This window comes from Neofelis nebulosa, chromosome 11, assembly GCF_028018385.1.
Source record: "Neofelis nebulosa isolate mNeoNeb1 chromosome 11, mNeoNeb1.pri, whole genome shotgun sequence".
Lineage (NCBI taxonomy): Eukaryota > Metazoa > Chordata > Mammalia > Carnivora > Felidae > Neofelis > Neofelis nebulosa.
The window spans coordinates 36,201,057-36,219,076 of NC_080792.1; the positions used below are offsets into that span (position 1 = coordinate 36,201,057).

General features: G+C 54.8%; 1 protein-coding gene across 50 annotated transcripts in view; it reads left to right on the plus strand.

The window, feature by feature from the left end:
- CELF4 (CUGBP Elav-like family member 4) overlaps nucleotides 1-18,020 on the plus strand; it is a 299,094-nt gene that overhangs the window by 216,026 nt on the left and 65,048 nt on the right. For 27 of the 50 annotated variants that reach the window (XM_058692264.1, XM_058692254.1, XM_058692255.1 and 24 more), the window contains exon 3: nucleotides 8,637-8,715. In XM_058692264.1, the coding sequence (XP_058548247.1) occupies nucleotides 8,637-8,715 (79 nt within the window). The remainder of the gene's footprint in view (nucleotides 1-8,636; nucleotides 8,716-18,020) is intronic. The other 23 variants (XM_058692269.1, XM_058692261.1, XM_058692302.1 and 20 more) reach the window with 1 other exon arrangement.

Below are 18,020 nucleotides of genomic sequence, written 5' to 3' on the forward strand. Positions count from 1 at the left end.
AGCCAGCCACACTCCCTGGCCAGGGTGTCCTCTGCCTTCCACCCACCCACCGCTTAGTGTGCTAGGATCCCACCCTCTTCTCCCCGATGCCCCCTTCCGAGCGGAAAGCGCACAAGGCCAGCCTTGAGCTGGGGCCAAGGGACAGTCTGCATCCAAGCATTAAAGCCAAACTGGGCAAGTTTTACTTCAATCCATCAAGTACATTCTATGCATAAGCCCTGGACTTCTGTCCTCACACGTGTGGGGAGGGGACCCAGTACCAAGACCACGCTCGCTGGTTCTGATCTAAACATTCACCTGGCATTTCTCAGGCAGCCCTGACCAGATTCTGCTCCCCTGCACACATTTCCACATATTTGCTCTTTCTGAGCGTGGCCCTAGTGAGCTATATTGTCCCTGCCGGAAACTGACAGGGGAGGCCACTGCCCACAGCACAACCTCAGCCCCTCCTGAGGCCACACGGGGTCCCCCTGCCTCTGCTTGACTGCCTGGGCACTTACAACCCAGGCTTTGGCACTCTGCCCCCGAATGCCATACCCCATGGGTATGGTCCATACCCCACGGTGAGGCTGCTCATCTGGCTTATTTGGCTTCAGAGAGGACCTGAGGACATAAACCACATCATGTGGTCAGCGAGCTTGGGAAGGACAGGACGGCTGTCGCCTACCACCATCACTTATGCCTCCTGTCCCCATCCAGGTACATGACACTAGCCCACACAGGTCCACACACTTTCATGTCCTGACTCAAAGCCAGGCCGGGGCGGGGTCACAGCCATGTCCTTGAGATTGTCAGGTGTCTGTGGTCCTTCTGGTCTGCCTGCCCTTCATCCCTTTGAGGGCCACTTGTGACAGCAGTAGACCAAAGTAAGTCCAGAGGCGATGGCTCCCAAAGTGACAAGTGTGGCTGGGTGGACACAATCACCGAAGTCTCCAGTGGGGGGGAGGGGGCACCAAGGCTTAGGACTCTACTCTTTAGACAGGTATGAGAGGAGGTGAGAGTGGCAGTAAAGAAGGAAGGGGGGCCTTGTCACCAGCACAGAGACAGGGTTAGACATCTCTGTGGGTGACCTGAAGGTGACCTCAAATACTTTGTCGAGGGGCAGGCCAAGGGCCTTGGCTGGCAGCCAGCCCCACCCAGGGGCAACTCCAGCTCGTTGGGCTTTCAGAATGAGGAGAGAGGGGTGAAGAGCTGACGGAGCTTACATGCTGGTTTGCGTCCTGACCCAACAAGCATCAGATGGCCTCCTCAGAGCGGGGAGTGGGAACAGAACCAGATTTATTAAAAAATCTTATCTGGAGGGTTTGCATTTCAATGGGCTGTGGATTTGCATATTTTAACAATAACCCTGGGTTCTTCTGTCTGGTCTTCGCTCGCCGGCTGTCTTTCTAAATGAGGATCGAGGATCGCTGCTTCAATAAACCCTTCCTAATCCAAAGGTCCCACAACCTCACTTTGCTAGACGGGAGGAACTTTGGGCAGGAAGCAGGGCTGTCCAGCAGGTGACCACCTCTGGCCTCTGGACACTCCTGCCCCAGGAACACAGCTGAGGCAAGAGGGGACAGTGCTGGTGATGGGATGTGCGTGGGGTTCTGGGTGTATAGCAGGGAAACAAAACGGGTGTGGGCCTTCCCTCATAAAGGGAAGACAGACATTGAACAAATAAGCTTGCAAGTTTGGGACGGTAATGGTCCCTAACCGTGCCAGCAAGGCAACTGAAGGAAAGAATGGAAAGCTTGAAGGAACACTTCATTTAGGTTGCAAGGCCCAGGGGGAAGCTGAGACCTGAGGGAGAAAGGGCTGCTAGAGTGGCTGCACCCCCAGGGGCAGACTTCGGGTGGGGAGGGCATGCCCTAGGAGGGGGCGCCACCAGCTGGCCTGGCCAAGGCGGGCCTCGGACACTGGACCGAGGTCCGAGGTCTCGGGTAAAGGCACGTATCTTGCGGGGGTGTCCTTAAGTCAGAACTTGATGGTGACAACAGACAGGGTTCCTTGAGTTTCTAATCCCTCTTTATGGAAGGAACCATATGTGACTTATTAAGGAGATGATTAAAATATTAATATATTTACAACAAGCTACAAATAACGTGCACTTCTTCTGCCCTTCCCCTGCAATCCCTTCTCACCAGGGGACTGGGCAAAGCCCTAACCCTCTATTCCAAGGTTACTGAGAACCTACTATGCACAGTGCTGGGAATCCATCGGGGCATGTGATTCAGAATCTGCCTTCCTGGGGCTTTAAATAAATAAGTTCTCAATTAATGGTAAAGTCCTATTTGCTAAGTCCTGGCGGAGGGCACAGTTGCTGGGGAGCTGCCCACCTACGGTCCCCACAATCGCGTGTGTGAGTGCACTTCCCTGCCCATACTGGATGGTTTCTTCCTTGCCACCAGCCTTTTATAGCAAAGGCTGAGAATTCTCGGTCTATTCTCCCAGAGTCACCCAAGGTTCATCTTCGAAAGATAAATCTTTGAGTAACGATCTTTCTGGAAAACACCTGATGGTCAAGGGAAGGCCTGGTGCTTGGAGTTGGTAGATGGAGAGAACTTCAGGGTGGTGGGGACCCAGAAAGGCATCGTCTACAAGGTAGCTTCGTGGGCACACGAGTTGTGCAGGCACACAGGCCCTGTACTCAGAAGGGTCACAGGCTTGGGGGTTAGTATTCTGTAGTCATTTTGAAATTCTTAAAAGTTTCTCTTGGTAGTTATGTTTCAAGCAAACGAAGTCTGTGGGACGAAGAAGCATGTGTAGGGGACTTATGCAAAGTTCTGCCTCCCACCATCTGCCCTGTACATGCACATCTTGGGCCCTGCAAGCCATCAATCTGCCCTCGAGGCCAGCCGGCAGTGGCCTGGTGCAGGTTAGGGGAGGGTTGGGTCAGGCCTACTCACCCTGTGGTACCCCAGGCTGGCAGCACTGTGGCGTGTCTGATTTGCCAACAGAGGCCGTGTCTTCGCAAGAGTGAGCCTCTTGTCCAGGCAAGGTCTGGCATGTCCTGGCAGAACATTTACAATATCCTACCCAGGAGGTGGCCCGTGGGTAGAAATGAAGCCTGACTTGACTTCCCAGGGCCCACCCTATACTGGGTTGCAACATGTCCACATCGGTAGTCAGTGGAAGGGAGGGCCCAGCAGTCCTCAGGCCCAAGCTGCCACCACCCCCCGCCCCGACCCCCCCCACCCCCCATGTTGCAGGGCAGGGCTCTGGGTACCTGTGAGGGTCTCCATGCCTGAGGGGACTCTGTATTCCTCCTTAGCCTTCCCGAGTCTGGCTTGCATTTGTCTCCTCTGGCCAGCTCAAGGCACCCTCCAGGCACAAGTCACAAAAACCAAACTGTAATTTTGGTGATTCTGCATAGGAGCTAAATGTTCTGATATTTGCGTTTAAAACTGGCATTACACAAAATAAAGATGAATGGTAGGATCTATGCTAATAATTTACAATTTATATTTGTTTTTATTTAAAACGACGTCAAACAGCAAATAAAACGTACCATGACAAGCCAAGAAAAAGAGAGGCTGTGGAAGAAAGGAAAAGCTTTATATTTTAGCGCTTTAATGATGCTTTTTCCCCTTGCTTTTTGAACTGCAAAATGATATCTCTCTTCCCAGAGCAGTATTGCTGCTGGGTTGGGGCACAATGGGCCCCAGCCCACAGGGTCTGCTGCTTCACCGTTTCCATGACCGACACGTGTGCTGGGTTTGGGGGCAGACAACATAAAAGCCGAGTTCTTTGGGGTGATGAGAACAAACAGTGGGGACTGATGAGGAATAGGAGCCAAGTGCGGGAGGGGGTGGGCAGGGACAGAGCTAAGAGCCACCGCCAGTGAACAAGACAAGAGTAGGCATTCCCACACTGCTCCCTGGCTCGGGGAGAAGTGAACCCGTCTGGTGAGCAGGGGAGCTGGGTATCAGCAAGCACTCACACATCCCAGAAGGAGCCTGAAAGGACTCTCAGCATTGAGGTTTGAACACCCACGCTGGAATTACATGTGGGGACTCAGCTGCTGGATAGAGAGCATACTGGCCATTCCTGTAGGCCACCACAGTATTCTCTGCCGCCCTAACCATCTCCCCCCCCCGGCCGTGGCACTACTCGAGGCGTCGGTCCAGCCCTTCTGAGGCATTTCTGGCTCACATGCTGGAAAGCAACATGGAGGATGACACTTACTGAGAGGCTACCATGCCGAAGGGACCGCACTAGTGTCCTCCTCTGTCTTGTTTATTCCCAGTCTCCAACCGAAATGAATTATTTTAAGATGTCTGTAATGTCACACCAGTACTACTGAAACATGCACACACACACACACACACACACACACACACACTCCAGGGGAGCTCAGTCCTAAGTTAGAGTCTAGGGGGTCTGTGAGTAGGAAACTGGGTCCCTGCTCCCGCTTGAGAAACAAGCGCCTCTCTGTTTCTGTCTGCCACACACAAACATGCCCGCACGCACGAGAGAGGAAAGAGAGAGCTCTCAAAGTAGTGCAAGGCCATGTGTGACCAAGGGAGCTCAGAGATAACCAGGGAAGTCTTATTGAAGAATAGGAGGGTTTACATTGCCAGGGAGAGGTGACAGAGAACTTTCCAGGTCCTTTTATTTCTCAGACAGCCCTGGGTCAGCTGCACTAGGGCCCAATGTGAAGCAGAGGGCTTGGGTGCCTGAGAAGGCAGATGGCGGAGGGCCCTATGTGATCCTGCAGGTGTGAGGGCTGTCCCGAGTAAAGCAGGGGTGAGTTCACTAGTGGATGTCCCCAGGGCTCTCGCCAGCACTGGCTTTGACAATGAGGGACAGAGGGGCTCCGCTCCTGCCCCCAGACCTCCACACCAACTCTCAGGAAGATAGTTGCAGCAGAGGGGAAGCTGGGTGAAGATGGTCCCTACCTGGTCTGGTGGCAGAACATGTCTAAGAACCCCCTCGGTGGCCTCCTCTGTAGCCTGGTCTTGTTCTGGTGGGGTGTTCATTCCAGCCTTAGGGAGCCCCTTGCGGGGTGTGGAAGAGGGGACACACAGACAAGAAAATGGCCCTCACACAGGAACCAGCCCAGGTTGCACCAGGAAGATAAGGAAATTCATGTCTGGAACTGGGGGTTAATCCGGGCCATCTTCCCAGATACGGGAGGGATGCCCCTGTACTCTGGCCCACAGGGGGCTGCAGAGACCTGCGGACACCTGTGGACACCTGTGAGAGGTAGAAGTGGCAGCCGGGAACCAAGAAGGGAAGGAGGGGATATAGGAAGGGGAGAGAGAGTCAAGAAAGAGCCAGGCTGGCCTGTCTGTCAATCTGTCTGCCTGCTCACTGGCCACAGGCCTCTCTTTCCACAAGAAGCCACGTTGGACAGACAGGTGAAGCCTTTGGACCAGCTCAATCATCGTATTTATTCTAATTGTATCGTAATCGTCCCCAAGGAGCCTGGTTCAAATGAGCTTGACATTATTAAAATTTTAATGCCCAGTTTTCATAGCTGAATGAATATTTAAAGGGTATGTCCCAGCTTAAGTTATGATGATGAAGAAATTAATGGAATGTCTTGTTTAATGCATGGATATGTGTTGATGCAAATAGTGGCAGAGATGGGGAGGGGGAGGGGAGGCAGAAAGAGGCAGAAGGAGCCACCAGCCCGCTCTCTGCTGCAGTAGGGACACAGAGGACCCCAAAACCTGGGCCAGGATCACTCGCTTCCCCTGATAGGACCCCGAGCTGGAAACAGAAACACAGTCAAAAGATTTAGCAATGTCCCCAAAGACTGACCCCAGAAGCCTGCATGGTACATTCAGGGAGCTGTTTCTGACCCAGGGAAGGCAGCCCTGGGTTGCCAAAGCCCCCCGTCAGGCACCCAGAGGCACAAACCAGGATGAAGGCCACAGAGGGACACAGGCACACACATGACACCTCAGCAAGAGAATCAACAAGGAGGGCACCTGCACCCCAGGTCCCACTAGCCCCCAGCCCCAGGCCCTTCTGGAAAGACAATACAGTGACTTAAAGGGATGGCTGGATAGAGGAGGCACAGATAGGGGAGAGGAAAGGCACCAAGAAGCGGGCTCTAGTGTCCTTGAAGCATGGTGTTCACCTGTAAGGGATCGCCTGAGGCCATGTGGCCGACAGCTCCTGAGGCTGTGGCCAGCGTCCAACCATGCAAAGTTAGAAGAAGAACAAGGAGATGGCAGTCCCCCTCCCACCATCTGACCCATCATCCTCTCTCGCTGTCCCCTTCCTCAGTGGCCATTTCCGCAGCCAGGCTGGCTCTGTCCACTTCCCCTCCTCAGGGAAGAACCAGGCCTTGGTGAGGCTGGACGGGGCTGGAGTCTGGAACAGGGAAGAGAGACACTGGCCGAGGGAGGAGATCTCCCTTGAGGCCCAAGGCGTCTGTGCAGAGCCTGCTCCAGCTGAGAAATCTTCCCAACTGTGCCTGACACTTTATTTCTGCTGAGAATTAAGAAAGCACCGGGCCGTATTTTATCTCTCCATCAAGGCTGGCACCTCTTCGACAGCCCCGCAAAGGCTGTCTGGATGCTGACCATCCCTAGATCATAATGAAACATGAAAAATCACCCCGGGAGCCACAGGTCCATGGGAACCGGTTCACTTCTGCTCCACGAGTCCGTATGGAGCACCCTGTGGGTGCCCAGCCTGTGGCTGAAAGCAGGTGGGAAACTGGATGAGAGCCTGGGTCCCTGCTGCCAGGAAGCCCACTGTCAAACTGGAGCCTAGCACCGAGTCATGGAGGAGGTAGGGAGGACTCGGGTGGGGCTAGGGGGCCTGGAGGGGCTGGAAATCAGGCCCAAGTCCATGAGCCTGGGGCAGAGTATTCTTGAATGCCTACATATACCAAGGACAGGGGGACAGGCTGGCAGCCTGAGGGTGGGGTGCCCCCTGAGGTGGAAGGCTCCATGCCCAGGCAGATTCCATTTGCCTTATTTAATTTATCTTGTTTACTTTAGGGCTATTCCAGAAAGGAGGGACATTGTAGAAAAGGGTTGGATGCTGAGTCCCAGAAGGCACCGGATGGGACACAAGGAGTCCCCTGGCCCCCTCCTGGGGCCCTTCCCCAATAGCCAGAAGCCTGCTGGGGCTTCTGCGCCCTTTGCTCAAGAATTGCAAAGGAGGCTATTTAACGGGGCCCCAGGACCCCCTAAATGAAGCCAGGATCTTCATTATGTCTCTCTTCCTTCTCCCTGTGATTGGAGCTTTCTATAACATACAATTTCCTCTGCTGGCAGGGCTTACGTACTGAGCACCTTTTTTCCTCTCAACTCCAGAAGGCGTGCCAAGTGGGGACCTTGTGGCAAACAATGACATCCTGACCCCCTCTCGGTGGCCTGGCCCCCAGAGTCCTGTCTGGCCCCCCCGCAGGCCACCTGTGTCTCATTTCCTCTGCTCCATGCCCTGCCTCCTGCCTCTCTGTCCTTCCTCGTGGTGGCTCTGCCCTTCTGCTGGCCTTGTCTTCACCTTGCTGAGTCACAGGCACCCACGCTCCCCCACCCACTTGTCTTGACGCAGCCACAACTCACTTCGAATCCTAGACCAGAAGGCCCGAGGAAGCTTGTGACTGGCTAGTCCGGCCTCCGCACACACACACAGGAGGGGAACTGGCAACACAAAGTCACCTGGCGCAGGATTGGAAGCCTAGACACAGCCCTGGCAGACTCGGGTTCCTGGGCTCATCTTGCCGTGGGGGCGGCCCTGCCTCAGCTTCTCCATCCATGAAGTGGGGGTATTAGTCCCTGCCCTGTCTGCCTGTCGGGGTTTGTTTGTATACGGAACAAAAATGCAGTAAGGGATAAGGGAGGTACTTGACAGGCGAAAGCACTGGAAAAGACATAAAGTAGGATTCCATTTGCGTGATTCCTTCCGTTTTTATTGTCTGAAATATCTTGGGGCCTCTGGGCTGGAGAGCCCACCCCGTGGCCTCCAGCAGCGTTGAGGATTAAAGACAGGCGCCGTAGCCGCCGATGCTTGGAGTTCAGAGACCCCTAGTGGCCTGAACGGAGCACTGAAGCAGATCCCCGTGAGAGATCCCGGCTCAGGGAGGCGTTGGGGGGGGGGGGGGGGGACAGGCGGTGTCCTGTTGTCCTCCTGGCCCCCTAAATACCACGGGAGATGGGTAGCTGTGCCCACCTCACACACCCCTCCAAGGGGACAGCCCTAGCCGCACACTTGAGTTTGGCTTCAGCTGGGAGCTGGGTGGCCCAGAGCCTCAGGGACCCCTGGCACCCACAGCCCACATTTGTGAGACGGCTCGGGGTAGCCAGAGAGCAGCTTGTTTCGGCAAAGCCAGCTGTCTCCAGCAAGATCATAATCTCTGGCCAGGGATGCGCTGTGAGGACACCTCAGGTTCTGATGTCACAGGCTAGCAAGAGCTGTTCAAAGCTGGGAGGGGGACATCACAGAGTGTCCAGTCCAGAGAAGCCTTCCCGAGACAATGGAGCCCTGGGGACTGCATAGGAAAGGGGAGATGGGTGGGGCTTTGCTGCCCGCGTGCAGCTGCATTGGGGAGCAGTGGTGTGGGTGTATGTGTTGGTGGGTGTGGTCCTTGCACCTGTGTACCTATGAACACCAGTTACCTTTGGGTGTGGGTGTATGCCCCCTCACCCCAGGCCTGCTCTGACACTGTCCCTTGTGCTCTGTTGCAGATGAACCGGCCGATCCAGGTGAAGCCAGCGGACAGCGAGAGCCGAGGAGGTAGTAGCTGCCTGCGCCAGCCCCCTTCACGTGAGGGCTCACTTGTCTCTGCCCCCCTCCCCCGACCCGACCCTTCCTCCCTCTCCCTGATGCAGTGATGCAGCGACTTCCTGCCACCGCACCCCCCCCCCCCCCCCCGAGCCCTAGGGATCTCATGGCTGGGAATTGGGACAGGGCTATGGAGCTCTGGGTGACTGGTGTGGGGAGAGAGTGAAGGAAAGTGGGGAGGTGATTGGGGTCTGCAGATGGGGTTCCTTCCTTCCTGTAAGTAAATGAGTAGCAGGTCCTGGCGTACTCTTCTGCCTCCTTTAGGAAATCCAAAGGGTGTGCCCACCTCCATGTCACCCAGGAAAGCCCCCTATGATGGAGCCTGAAAAGTTGAAAGGGTGCCAGGCTGGACGAGAGGAAGTGGATTGTAGCCCTGCCCTGGGAAGGTTCAGACCACACTGGGCAAATCTGAGAAGGGCCGCCATGGGGGCTTGGGACCACTGAGGTCAAGATTCTGGAGACAGTTCCAGGCAGACAGGGAGATGTCTGGAAAGGGACAGAATAGGAGGATACAGCCACACCCCACAAGCATAGAGCTCCATTCCCCAGGGAGGTTCTGTCCCCTCCACTGCACACAAAGGCTCCACCAGGCCACGCTTCTCGCTCCCTCTGCCAAGCGCCTTCCCCCTGGGTTCTGTGCCGGGACAGGTCACATTCCTCTCAGCTTAGACAGGCACTGAGGAATTTCTCTCTCCTCTGTCCTACCTCCCTACAAAAAGTGTTTAGGAAATTAAGGGAAAAAGGTAAAATAGGCAAAAGATACTCGCAAATTCAGAGTCAAGATCCTCATCCTGAGAGAACTGTAGTGTGGCCACAGGTCCTGCCTGCCCCTGGGACCTGTGGTCCTTCCAGCTCAGGCTGCTGCCCTCTGGGCCCTCACGGGACCCTGACCTGGCTGTAAGGCCTCTGTGTCTGAATTGCGCCTCAAATCCCACCCCTACCTCCTAGAGCCCAGCTGGTGTCTTTGTGCTGCCCCGAGGGGCCCCCTGGCCCAGGGCACTGACACACCTCCCTGTGGTCTTCTGAGAGCTTCCCATCCTGAGAACCCCAAGAGTGGAGGTGGGTCAGTTGAGTTGTAAAAATGGCTCAGGGGTTAAGGGCCCAGGTAAGCAAAGCCCACCTGGTTTGTGCTATTCGCTCCTGCCCCTTTCCTGGCAGTCCAGTTACTTTGGTTTTCTGCACACACAGAGGCTCCTCAAATACCCAGTCCTAGGCATCCTTACCCTGGTGGTAAGGGTACTGTCCCATCTCACATAGGACTTCTCCTTGGTGGCACATCGTGGAACCAGGGGCCTCTCCTAAAGACTGTCTCCGGGAAGCAGGCCCAGCAGGCCCCAGGCCCCGGGTCACCCCGTCATGCAGTGACTCACCTGTAATACCCTGTTCGTGCAGCAGGGCCAGGATGTAGTGAAGAGCCCCTCTCCCTGGTGGGGAGAAACTCTGGTGTATAGGAAGGTAGCTCGAGCAGTAAGCGGCACCTGCAGTCCCAGAGAAGGGGCCCCGAAGTAAGTGGGGGACGCCAGAGACCTTGAGCAGATGGCACCTGAGCTGGCCTTGAAGGAGGGGAGTTTCCACCCCTGGAGAAGAAGTCAGGGTGGCATGAACAAGGCCCCACAGAGGGAGGCCCCTGAGGGGGCGTAGGGGACCCCTCGCGTGCAGAGCAGACAGCTCAGAGTCCGGCTGGTTTTCTCCAGAACCGGAGTGGGGTGTCAGAAGACGCCGTGCCCGGCGAGGCCGCGCTGAGCTCCAATGCAAACCCTTTCTCCTTCACTTGCCTTGGAGGCAATAGCTCCCTGACTCCAAGTTGCTAACCTCATCTCCTTTCTGCCATATATCTCCTGCCACTGACACTTGCCCCAAACCAGATTAATCAGCTCTTTTATTCTTCCTGCGGTGGAAAGGGGGGAAAAAGAGCCAAACCTAAACATCTATCTATTAATTGCATATTCAATATTAAACAGTGAGATGATCCTGAGTCAGCACTATCACCAAGCTATTTAACAAAAAAAAAAAAAAAAAGTCAGTTTAAAATAATTTAATATCCATTAAATACTTTTTCTGGTGGGAAGAGGATGGGGAAGAGGTGAATGTTAAAAAAGATGAAAGAAATGGGAGCAGAGAAGGGTGTGAAAGGCGGCTGAGGGAAGAGCAGGGTCTCAGGTGAGAGAGGCAGAGCCAGGCTGAATAAGGATCTCCTGGACCACCCCATGAGACATGAGAGACCACAGCTGGAGGGGGTCAAAGAAGAGAGCTCACTGTGGCCTGGAGCAGGCAGGGAGGGCTTCCTGGAGGGAATTGGACCGATAGGTATAGACTTGGTGGGAATAAGTGAGGGCACAAAGTGAAAATGGAGCCCTGAACACAAGACCAAGGGGTTGGACTTGTCTCCATGAGAAGCAGGGAACCCTGATCCTGGTGGGGGCACCAGGCAGAGAGAAGGCATCATAGCCATAATGCCCCTGTGCAGGGAGAGAGGTGTTGGCCCCTGCTATTGCCACCAAGAGCCAGGGCTCCAGTTAGGCAGGGAAGGAAAACCCAAAGAGAAAGAGCTTCCCCAGGAGCCATTTCTCTGCAAGGAGATTCCAGTTAACACCACAGAGCTCTCTGGAGCAAGTTATATTTAAATTGAGTCACCCTCAAATCAGCAAACCAACTCATGAACCAGAGGAATGAGGCAGACTAGGGACAGAGAGGAACCTGGGAGCCCCCCACCTGTCCTGGTCATCTCAGAGGCAGTGACTCTCCCTAAGGCATGCACTTGAGTTCCTCTGCCTCCCAGCAGGCAGGTGTATCTGCCCAGTGAGCTGGTTCATGGTCAGCATCTGAATTGGGTCTCACGGCTGCAGGGGCCCTTCAGCCACTGGGTTTCACTCTCAGTATCTGGATTAGCACCCACAGTGTGCTGCCCTGTAGCTCTAACCTCCTCCCCATCCTCCCTGGTCCCAGCCCAGGGGAGCACCAAGGCCAGAAGACAGAACAGCCCACTGTCCCAGGCAAATGAGGCTCCTGTAGCCAGGTATGGGCACCCCTTTGAGTCAGTCAGGCTCTGAGCACCCTGGCCTTGGTCAGAAAACATGCTGGGGGGCCCCCTGGGCTGGACTGGAGGAGGCTGGGGCTGGGGAGTGTGCCCACCTCCCTCAAAGGGCCCAAGAGGGAAGAAGTGGCTGAAGTCTGGATTAGGTGTAGCTGATATTGGCCTGATCCCACCACACCCCACCACTGCCAGACACACATTGTCACCAGAAACCACCCCTACGTTTTCTCAGCAACCATCGACAGATCAGAAGTTTCAGTTACTGTGGGCCTTATCCGTGCTGTGTTTGGAAGAATTCCGGGAGGCAGTCACACATGCTGCACCCCTGCCCCGCCCTGACATGCCATATACCCACACTGACAAAGGCACCCACACAGACCCACACGCATGGAAAATAAATGTCCCCACTGGGAACAGAGTGGCTGGGGGTGAAGCAAAGACTGGGGCCACTTGATTTTATCTCAACATGAGGTGACAGAAAAAAACAACAACATGGGGCGCTGATGAGCTGGAGAAGTTAGGAGTCAAGATGGCTTGGTAGGAAGTCCCAGGAAAGAAGGTATTGGGGTTGCCAAGGGGCCACCCACCCCTCGGAAGGGGTAGGTGTGGCACTGGGGAGTCCCTCCAGAGGGAAAAGTGAGCAAGGCTGAAAACTGTGTTCTAGGGCCTGCCACCACGGCACTCACCCCTCTGCAGGGCCTGGAACTGGAGACCACATACACACACACACACACACACACACACTCCAGAGGACTCAGGCTTTGGTTGGGACATGTGAAGCCCTAGCTAGGGGAGAGAGGTCACAGCTCATGATGGGGACTGCTGCGAGGCTTCCAAGTCCCCTCCCTGTCCAGGAAGGCCTGAGGAGGCTCAGAGAAGAGGGGCCACAGGGGCAGCTGTGACTGAATCCAAGCAGAGAGCCTGACGGAGGCCTGATGATGGCGGAGGGTGGATGTGGTCAGGAGGGCTGAGCTCCCTGTACAAAGTCCTATTGTCCCCCCACTGGCTGCAGGGCCTGGGGGAGGCTCGGGACAGATTGAGGGGGGTGGCCCTGAGCTCCAGCCCTGGAGGGGTACTTGCAGTAAGCCACCATCTAGGGAGCACTTACGGAAGCTTCTAGAGGGTGAAGGAGCTTCTTTTAGGTACCCCCCCACCCTGCCCCGCAAGTCTTTCAGAATTGCCTGGGTTGAAGGACTCCACAGCAGGTTCCCTTTCCTCCCTCTGCTTTTCCAGAACTGGGAGCCCACACACACGTGCTTCCCTCCCCAGCCCCCTCTTTCCCTCCTGTATCAGTCGTGGGGGGGAGGGTTGGGGGGAAGCCCGGCAGGACTAGGAGGGCACAGGAGGGCTGGGGGCAGGTGTGACAGCCTGGGAGTCATTCCGTGTGCACTCAGTCCCCGAGGCAGGTGCGGGTCAGTCAGTCAGCCACGTCCTGCAGCCCATCACTGCTCCCCCGTTCATTTAATGGCATCTTTGGGGCCTCTATGCCCCCCTCACTGTGGCCGGCACTCATGTGGCAGTGGAGTCCCGCCAGGCTGGCTAATGAGGTTGGACACAATGCATGTGAACGCGGCTCTGAGGCCCTCCCCGAGGCCACGTTCCCCACCAGAAAACCGTGGCTGATTCAGTCCCCCCAGCCCTTCCACCATCTGTAGCCCCATCGGTTCCTGCGGCTTTTTAAATCCTATTAAGTTCCTCATTTCTCCTCCGAGCATTATTTTATTTCTAAACAGACGCAGACAACGTGCTAAGGGAGGCCAGGGAGACCAGCTGAGGGGCATGGGCAGCTCCCTGCTGCTGCCAGGTCCCGGGGCCCCAGGAGACCCATGGCCACACTGTCAACCTCCCCAGGCTGGGTGCCTCACTTCCAGACTTTTCTAGCTCTTCAGTCCCATACTCTAGGTAGGCAATTTAGCGAGCGTTTAGAGGAAATAGATGTGCAGGCTGGTCCCGCCGTATGAAAATTCAATAGAAGTTTCAATTTTCTCATCTTAGATGCCAACAACTGTCTCACTGACAAAAGCTTCTGGGTAGACAGAAATCCCTCAGGATTCTGTTAGGAACCCTCGGCCCACACGGGATGGAGTACACAAAAACATAAAGCTAAAGGGTGGTGGCGGGAGGGGGGGGTGGGCAGAGTACAATGAAGATTAATCTGAAATTATATACCAAGACAGTAGGAAACAAGGTTTATAAAAAGAAACCGATTACTCTAGACAGCCTCCCCCTGGAGATGCAGTGCAGCAGGGGAGAGAGGGAAAGTGTGAGGAAAGGCTTGAAGACCAGTGTGAACTCCCTGTGGGGACCTCCTGGGTGAGGCTCCCCTAGGGGTGGGGAAGGGTGGGCAGAGCCTGAAGCCAAAGAATAGCGTCACTAGGACAATCAAGTCCCACAGGCTAAGCCTTTCCACCTCTGTCCCAGTCTCTCCCCTTTGAGGCATCAGAGCCTCCCCCAGGTCAAGCACGTTCTGACCTCTACTTTGGGGCTCTGGGTTTGTACCCTGCCTGACAGACCCCAGATTGAGCAAAGCTGACCCCAGCCCAGCCCAGGGGGTGCCGTCCTGGGCTGAGAAGGGGTCCGGCGACTGCTGCCCCAAAGCCGACTTCTAAAAGAAAAGCGATCTGTACCTCAGAGCAGAAAAGGCTCTACCCTCACCAGCCCCATAAAAGGGGCTGTGTCTCCCCACAGAAGGCCCGAAAGCTGGGCAGCGTGTGTACTCCATTGTGGGCCCGTGATGCCTGTGTGTGATTGTGTATGTGTTGGGGGAGTGCATTTCCTTCTTTTGCACACACCCCCCCCCCAGACCCTATAGACCCCTTAGCTCATGGGGACAGTGACATCCTCCTCCTCCCTTCCCACAGCCATGCCTGGGCCCAGAGATGGGCAAGGGGTGGTGGTGAACCTTTAGCTGGGGAATGGCTAACTTCCCTGTTGGACAGGGAACCCTGAGGCCTGGAGAGGCCCCTGGAGCCATATGTCCACCCTCCCCTCTCACCCTGCCCCTCCTGTTTTTAAAAACTGTCAAGAAGAAAAGCAACTCCACAGTCCATTTGGGCCTCCTTCTCCAGAGCTCGGAAACCCTGTTTCCCCATCCCCCACCAGAATGTCTCAAGCTATAGATTGTAATGATTTCCCTTAAACCCCAGCCCCAAAGCCAAGGTCCCGGCTGATCTTTCATGTACCTGAATTCTTGATTTATTTTGGACGGATCTTGAAGAAAAGCCATTGCAGCTTTCAGCTCAGGAAGTTTGAGTCAGACATAAGACAGCAGGGCCCAGACAGTTGCAGTGTTTAGGGAGCAGCCTGGATAGGGGTCACTGTCACCCTGCCTGACCCTGTGATGTGCCTTTGGGAAGGGCTAAAGGATTAGACACCTCAGAGCCAAGCCAAGTGGCCCACCAAGGGCTTGGATTCTTTATGGGCAGGAAGTTCTACCACGTGTCTGACCACCATCCTTCCGATTTTTGGTAAAGCATTTCCAACTGTTAGTTTCCCTAGATCATCGTGCAAGGTCTCCCTGACCCGGGATCTTATTCTTCATAATTCCTGTTCCTTAAGAATCTTCGACTCCTTTCTTTCCCAAGCCCCTTAAAAAGAAAGAAATTTTAAAACTCCAGGAAGCTTCTCTAGTTTACACAACTGAACCCAAACAGCAGCTTCGGGGAAGACAGGTCTTTCTGCTTGGGGAAGGAGGTGGCTGGTGAGAAGGGTGCCTAGTGAGGCCCCCACAAAGGCTCCAGCGGGCAGGCAGGCATTATAAATACCTCAGTAACTCCTGCCATAGGTGTGAAATTATAATTAACTGCAAACCTGCTGAGTTTCAATGGACTTTAGATTTTCAGCTGGGGAAAGGGGTGTTGATTGATCTGCATTTTGTTTTCGAGGGTTTTTTTTAATCCATTCGGCAAGTTAAGTTGAGACTCGCGGCTCCTCGCCAAATTCCCTCTGGCCCCGGCTAATTTAGCAAAGGATTGTTTCAGAGGAAATGGGATATTAATCATTGCAAATGGGCTCCTGGATGATATTTAGAAGCTGCCGCATGTGTGCCCAGGCTGAAGGGGCTGATGACAGAAATCGGAATGGAATGACAGAGAGAGGGGACCGTGGGCCTCTGTCTCCCACCCAGTCGCCACTCTCGTGGCCTCCTGTGGCAGGCACTGTGTGGGCATACGGGAGGAAGACCCCTACTTCTGCAGGAGATGGGCAAGATGAGAGAGAGAGAATGTTACAAGCACCCCTTCCTGGGCCAGTGCTGATCCTCAGCACTGCACTGAGTCAGCCCTGGCATGGCCAAGACGTATCCAGTGCCCACCTGGCCCCTGGCACACTCGGGCAGCCTTAACAACACAAGAGTGGGATGGGGCAGGGAGAGGTAGCATGGATCATAGAGATCAGAACCAGTAATGCCTGCTTGGGCTTCAGAGGCGAGGGGATTTGAGCAAGGAAGGGCAAAACTTCCAGATGGGAAAATAACCTGAGCCAAGGCAGGTTTGGAAGATGCCCAGAGGCCAGAATGAGGGGTCCTCCTTGCGGGGAGGATGAGATATGGAAGCATTGATTCCAAGGTGCTTTAGATGCATTTCGGCACAGGGACGCCATCTAAAGCTCTGGGGCAGGGATGTTCCACCAGCTGTGGGACAGGAGCCAGAGCAGGGAGACCAGCAGCACAGTCCCAGGCACCATACCCGGGTACTCTGACTCCACATGTCCTGCCCTTCCCACAGTGATGCCTCGCGACCCCCTTTTGTAGAGGGGATGATGACACCCCCTTGGATCTGCCATAGGTGGGGTGCAGTTGGCAAACTGTGGAATCTTCCCTGATGACAATAGCTGCAATTATTTTATTCTTAGGGTCCGGTCCATGGGGAATGAGAGGAGGTGACAGTTGGGGTGGGGGGTGGTGAAGACCTTTGACAGGCGTGATTAACAAAGTGCAAATAAAAATCATACTGCCTAGGGCCTGAGCGGCACTGAGCATGTGGATTACCACACTGGAGCGAGAACAAGGAAGGCTTCCTGGAGCAGGTGATTATTGGGATAACAGGTTTACCAAGAGGTAGCATCTAGGGTGAAGTGTCACAGGCAAAGAAATGAAAACCAAGACAAGCAAGGCAAATATGTGGCATCTGAGATCTTTTAAAAATAATATAAGAACAACTAGCAGTGCCTGACTGGCTCAGTCAGTAGAGCATAGGACTCTTGATCTTGGTGTCAGGAGTTCAAGCCCCACGTGGGGCATAGAGATTAATTTTAAAAAAATTTAAAAAGATAGAGTTTAAAAATAAAATAGAAGAACTGGTTTGGCTGGACAGGAGTGTCCACTTTCTGGAAGAATCAGATTTGGCACATTGTGGGTCTCCTTGCTCCTCACATTCCAGGGCACGAACATTTATGCTCATGCACACAGTGTCTGAGTCAGAGACGGGATCCTGTCCCTTCTCACCCTTCAGTCCGAGTTCACCAGGCCTGTCCCGGAGTGTCGTTTCTCTGTGTTGTCAGTCTGCTCGGTCTTCCTGATCAGACGTGCTCTGCCTTCTGGGAGAGAGGTCGCTCCTTTCCCACCCAGCCCAGCCCAGCACACATGGGAACCAGGCATGCAGCACCTCCACTTTATGGAGGGGAAAATGAGGGCTCAGAGAGGAGAGGTAGGTATCCACGCAGGCAGTAACCAGCCTTTATACCTCAGCCTTTCCTGGCCGGCCTCTATGACTTGCTGCCTTCTTGCGGGTCTGTGCTGGGGTGCTGGCACCCACAGCAAGCTCTCCCTGTGTCAGTGCCAGCCATCAGATGCACAGAGAGTGAGGAGGGACCACAGCCTTTAGGATGGGCTCTCCAGCATTTCACTCCCCTCACCGAGGCCCTCTGGGGGGACTTAGGGCGGGTCTGACCTGGGTGCAAGCCTAGTCAGAAGGAACATGAGCCTGTCTGTGGCACGTCGAGCCTGGAGGCTCAGCTGAGAAGGGCAGGTGGAGAAACTCCATAACTGCCCGGCAGAGAAGAGCCCAGCTGGGCACTCAGGGCCTTGTCTGTCTGGGCCTGGTGAGGAGAAAGGCTTGGTGGAAGCTGACTTCAGCAAGGACCAGCCAGTGCAGGTTTTCTTTTTAACAGACCCATGATCCCCCCATCACGATGTCACATCACAACACTGGGTAACTGTCCCAACTGTCTTAAGAGGTCTAAGGCTGGACATAAATGGCCAATTGCTGAGAAGAGATGGTCTCTGCCCCTGGAGAGCTGACCGTGAAAGACAGAT